Source organism: Salmo salar, chromosome ssa13, assembly GCF_905237065.1.
Source record: "Salmo salar chromosome ssa13, Ssal_v3.1, whole genome shotgun sequence".
Taxonomy (NCBI): domain Eukaryota; kingdom Metazoa; phylum Chordata; class Actinopteri; order Salmoniformes; family Salmonidae; genus Salmo; species Salmo salar.
In genome coordinates this window covers 109,800,639-109,806,638 of record NC_059454.1, presented here as the reverse complement: position 1 = coordinate 109,806,638, position 6,000 = coordinate 109,800,639, and the positions used below count along the sequence as shown (strand labels likewise).

General features: G+C 39.1%; 1 protein-coding gene across 2 annotated transcripts in view; it reads right to left on the bottom strand.

The window, feature by feature from the left end:
* Positions 1-3,458: 3,458 nt before the first annotated feature.
* Positions 3,459-6,000, bottom strand: part of LOC106568549 (metalloprotease TIKI1) — a 150,216-nt gene continuing 147,674 nt past the window's right edge. Inside the window, exons 7-8 of one of the 2 annotated variants that reach the window (XM_045692666.1) lie at positions 5,417-5,542; positions 3,459-3,932 (exon numbers count right to left, since the gene is read on the bottom strand). In XM_045692666.1, the coding sequence (XP_045548622.1) occupies positions 3,878-3,932; positions 5,417-5,542 (181 nt within the window). In that variant the 3' untranslated portion in view covers positions 3,459-3,877. Of the gene's footprint in view, positions 5,543-6,000 lie in introns of both variants that reach the window. The other variant, XM_045692665.1, reaches the window with a different exon arrangement.

Here is a 6,000-nt window from a genome sequence, read left to right as displayed (position 1 = left end):
GACGACGTGGGTCGATTCAGGAGAGGTGTATCTATAAAAAAAATATATATATAATTATTTTTTTTTTAATTATGATTTTTTTAATGCTAATTGGCGATATGATTTTTCGCTGGATTTTGATCCCGCTGACGGGATGAGACGGGATGAAGAAAATCAAAATAAATGTTATTTGTCACATGCTCGGTAAACAACAGGTGTAGACTATCAGTGAAATGCTTGCTTACTGGTCCTTCCCAACAATGCAGAGAGAAAAAGATAGAAAACATAATACGAGGAATAAATACACAATGAGTAACGATAACTTGGCTTTATACACGGGGTACTAGTACCGAACGATGTGGAGGGGTATGGGGTAATTGAGGTAGATACTGTAAATATACAGTACCTTCAGAAAGTATTCATACCCCTTGACTTATTATTGCCTGAATTCAAAATGGATTAAATACATTTTTTTGACAAAGATAAAACAGTTTTAATTTTTTTTCTCTCTAATTTATTGTAAATGAAATACAGAATTATTTCATTTACATACCTATTCACACCCCTGAGTCAATACTTTCTAGAAGCACCTTTGGCAGCGATTACAGCTGTGAGTCTTTCTGGGCAAATCTCTAAGCTTTCCACACCTGGATTGTGATCAATTTGCCTACTATTATTTTAAAAATTCTTCAAGCATTGTAAAATTGTTGATCATTACTGGACAACCATTTTCAGGTCGTGTCATAGGTTTTCAAGTAAATTTAAGTCAAAACTGTAACTCGACCACTCAGGAACATTCACTGTCTTCTTGGTAATCAACTCCAGGGTAGAATTGGCCTTGTGTTTTAGGTTATTGGGGTGAATTCATCTCCCAGTGTCTGGTGGAAAGCAGACTGAATCAGGTTTTTCTCTAGGATTTTGCCTGAAAAAACTCCCAAGTCCTTAATGATTACAAGCATACCCATAACATGATGCAGCCACCACTAAGTTTGAAAATATGGAGAGTGGTACTCAGTAATGTGTTGTGTTGGATTTGCCCCAAACATAACACTTTGTAGTCAGGACAAAACATGAATTGCTTTGCCTCATTGTTTGCAGTATTACTTTAGTGCCTTGTTGCAAACAGGATGCATGTTTTGGAATATTTGTATTCTGTACAGGCTTCCTTCTTTTTACTCTGTCAATTAGGTTAGTATTGTGGAGTAATAACTACAATGTTGTTGATCCGTTCTTTGTTTTCTCCTATCACAGCCATTAAACTCTGCAATTGTTTTAAAGTCACCATTGGTGTCATGGTGAAATCCCTGAGTGGTTTCCTTCCTCTCCGGCAACTGAGTTACGAAGGACGCCTGTATCGTTGTGTTTGAAATGCCACTGCTTGACTGAGGGACTTTACAGATAATTGTATGTGTGGGGAACAGAGACGAGGTAGTCATTCAAACATCATGTTAAACAAGTGGGCTGAGGGCTCTGCAACGTTGGACCCTCGCTGACGCGTTTTCCTAGACAAAAAATAAGCATCTGAGTCAAGATGTTGAGTTGGCTAAATTAGCTTCATTTGCTAGCTAAGTGAAAGGAAAACTAAGAAGAAAAAAATACAATGAAATATAGCTCTCTCTCTCTCTCTCTGCTGCTTCTCCTGAATTTTTTGAAGAAATTAATTAAAAAACTGTTAAACTATTGTCTTTCTCTCTCTTTGAGTCAACTACTCACCACATGTTATGCACTGCAGTGCTAGCTAACTGTAGCTTATGTTTTCGGTACTAGATTCATTATCCGATCCTTTGATTGGACGGACAACATGTCAGTTCATGCTGCAAGAGCTCTGATAGGTTGGAGGACGTCCTCCGGAAGTCATCATAATTACTGTGTAAGTCTATGGAAGGGGGTGAGAACCATAAGCCTCCTAGATTTTGTATTGAAGTCAATGTACCCAGAGGAGGACGGAAAATCGTTGTCCCTAGAGGGTGCTGTTGAGTATATTGTAGTCCGTCTTTGCCAAACAGTGTGTTTTAATCAGTTATTTGGTGACGTGAATATATTTAGTATAGTTCATCTAAAAAGGATAACTTTTTTAATGTTTCACTATTTTTATTTTAATAATACTAACTGAGGATGGTCTTCCCGTTCCTCCTCTGAGGAACCTCCATTGCTGTCTACCTATCATTGCTGATACCGTAGCACATTCAAAATCAAATCAAATTTTATTAGTCACATGCGCCGAATACAACAGGTGTAGACCTTACTGTGAAATGCTTACTTACGAGCCCCTAACCAACAATGCAGTTTAAAACAAATACGGATAAGAATAAGAGATAAAAGTAACAAGTGATTAAAGAGCAGCAGTAAAAAAAAAATATAACAGTATATACAGGGGGTACCGGTTAGTTGAGGTAATATGTACATGTAGGTAGAGTTAATTAAAGTGACTATGCATAGATGACAACAGAGAGTGGCAGTGGTGTGGAGAGGGGAGGGGCAATGCAAATAGTCTGGGTAGCCATTTGATTAGCTGTTCAGGAGTCTTATGTCTTGGGGGGGTAGAAGCTGTTTAGAAGCCTCTTGGACCTAGACTTGGCGCTCCGGTACCGCTTGCCGTGCGGTAGCAGAGAGAACACTCTATGACTAGGGTTGGCTAGACACCGCCTGGTATAGAGGTTGTAGTGTATAGCTGACACTGTGGAGTTAAACAGGGTTTAATGGTCCTCAGAAAGGCTCTACCATAAAGCACCCTTCCTTTTTAGTGCTGTACAGGAGGAATATTTTCCAACAGTTACTGATGCCAGCCATAGTTAAAGGTTAATAACTGGTAGGGCAGCAACAGACTGAAAACAGCCACAAAACTTAATTTAACGTCGCTCTTTTTATCACCATTCTGCTGTCCAAAGATGAAAACCTCCTTGGTCTTTTTTAAAGGGGCAATAAAGTAATGAAATATTATGAAGCAGATCTGCCAAGTATCATGTCTCTGGATCATTTGAGTTTGGGAAAGGATTATTCTGGAACATTTTGGGCCTGCATCGTACTCTAACAGCCCCAAGGGGGGGGGGTTAAATACCATGTCACTCATGTTGTGTGGAAGCTCACAGACCATCCGTTAAATATGCTACAACAGAAGACATCCCTGTTTAGATAAAAGTTACATAATCTGCAGACATGCCAGTGTTGTATATTACAGTAATATACCAGAAACCAGAAAATGTGATTACGAACGTAGCTCAGTTGGTAGAGTAGAGCATGGTGTTTGCAACGCCAGGATTGTGGGTTCGATTCCCACGGGGGGGCCAGCACAGAAAAAGAAATGTATGAAATTGTATGAAATGTATGCATTCACTACTGTAAGTCGCTCTGGATAAGAGCGTCTGCTAAATGACTAAAATGTTAAATGTAAATATGACTCTTCTGACATTCTCCTCTGAGTGATTCTGCTAATCAATGGTGCAGGGGAAACGTTCTAACAAAGTCATCTGACTCAAACGTTTAACTAGATAAATATTTTTATTGTTCTCAACATTTTTGCAAAAAATATTTCAATCATCTCATGCCTCACAATTGAAATGTCAGTGAGCTACAACAGGATACAACTCATTTCAGTGAGCTACAACAGGATACAACTCATTTCAGTGAGCTACAACAAGATACAACTCATTTCAGTGAGCTACAACCTTATACAACTCATTTCAGTGAGCTACAACAGGATACAACTCATTTCAGTGAGCTACAACAAGATACAACTCATTTCAGTGAGCTACAACCTTATTCAACTCATTTCAGTGAGCTACAACAGCATATAACTCATTTCATCAATCTGCTGCTATACAGTAGTACATGATCCAAACTTAAGGTTGATTTACTGTCGTTCTAAAGACGATCTGTGGACACGTCACATTCTAGTAGTCTACAGACGTGTTGTTTGACCTCGTATAAACCAGCCTTTTAGGCTGACTGGGAGGCTGGAGAGAGAATGAAGAAAATCACATTGGGATGAGCAATAACAATCACAAGACATGTTTACATTACCTATAACTATAAAGTTAAATAAATTAAACACATTATGTAAAAATATTAAAAACATAATTCTCTCAGCATACGATAGACAAACAACAAGCCGTAGATAACACTGGTTTGGATCGTTTCTCCCCGACGTCACATTTCAACCTAGAAGAGATATGTAGCCTGGTTCCAGGTATATTTGTTCTGTCTTGCCAACTCCTATAACATAGCCAATTCAAAATCTTGACCTTGAAGTCAGTTCCACTGTTGATTGCCTCTAAATCAAGGACCGATTTAGACCTGGGGCACCAGGTGGATGCAATTAATTATCAGGTGGAACATAAAACCAGCAGTATTATGGACCTCTAGGCTCGTAATTTCAATACCCCTGCCCAATGGTCAATGCCAAGACAGCACAAACAGATCGGGAACCAGGCTGTCAAATACGGGTTATGGTGGTTAGTACCAGCTTTAGTCTAGAAAATATACTGTATCTATTTATAAACAACAACAACAATAAACAAAAACACATTCGACCGTTTAAAAATGTCATATTTCTAAAATACAATCTATAATATGTAGATATATACAATTCCCACAGTATTATGCGATACGAAACACATTCTTCAAAAAGTGAAGAATAAATTGGAAGAAAACAAACTTGTTAGAGTAGGAGCCGTTTGGGTTTATTCTAATATGTCGCTGCTGTAAAAAAAACAACAACAAAAAAAAACATTTGAAATAATAAAACACGTAAAAAGATCCTGTTGAGATGGATTTGGACCAATCCTAACTTCCATTAAAGGGATGCTGCAGGATTTTGGCAATAAAGCCCTTTATCTACTTCTCCAGAGTCAGATGAACTTGTGGATACCATTTTTATGCCCCCTTGAGGGCAGTTTAAAGGAAGTTGCTAACTAGCGTTAGCGCAATTTCATGCTAGTAGATAACATAGACTTTCAGTCATTGCGCTAACGCTAGTTAGCATTGGCTCGCGAAACTACCTGTACATTTCTTCATACTAGATGCAGAGACATACAAATTGTATCCATGAATTTATCTGACTCTGGGAAAGTACATAAATGGCTTAATTGCCAAAATCCTGAAGTATCCCTTTAAGTCACACTGTCACTCGACATCAATGCATGATTAACTGAAAATATGACGTAAGGGAAAGTTTGGATTCGCCCCCATTGTGTGTTGAAATAGATTATTCATTGTGAGCAGAAGGGATTTGAACCAATAACCTCGTGCTTTAGACTAGAGCTGCTACTAGAGTCCAGATGTTACCAGGAGGATTTTAAACCAACAACCTCCTGTACAGATCTGGTATTAGAGTCCAGATGTTAGCAGGAGGGTTTAGAGAGTCCAGAAATGACACAACACTGTAAAAAGTAACCAGAAGACACACAAGGGCGTAGAGGTGGAGGAGCCTGACAACAACCTGTTGTAATTGGCTCTGCCATGGGCGTGGCCTCTCTCGCGGTCGTGGTGGTGAGGCCGTACCGTGATGTAACCATTAATAATACGGACCAGCGGAGGAGGAGGAGGGGGGGACTCCACTGTGGTGCTGAGAGACAAGAGAGACAAGAGGATTGCATGTTAGATTAATCTTGGATAGTAATCAGTGTGTTATGTCCATCTGTGGGTTGAGAGATGAGGGCACACATTCCCTGCCAACAACATGGTCTCAGACTCTCCCTTGAAATAAATATTATGTCATCTCAGTATGACTTTCCTAAACAAAACAGCAACACTGTTGTCTGTCGCTCACAGAGGATCTGTTCTACGTTGTTCCTAGTTGAACTGTTTCTACACGATCCCTAACATTAATACTGTTCCTACTTGAACTGTTTCTACACGATCCCTAACATTGATACTGTTCCTAGTTGAACTGTTTCTACACGATCCCTAACATTAATACTGTTCCTAGTTGAACTGTTTCTACACGATCCCTAACATTAATACTGTTCCTAGTTGAACTGTTTCTACACGATCCCTAACATTAATACTGTTCCTACTTGAACT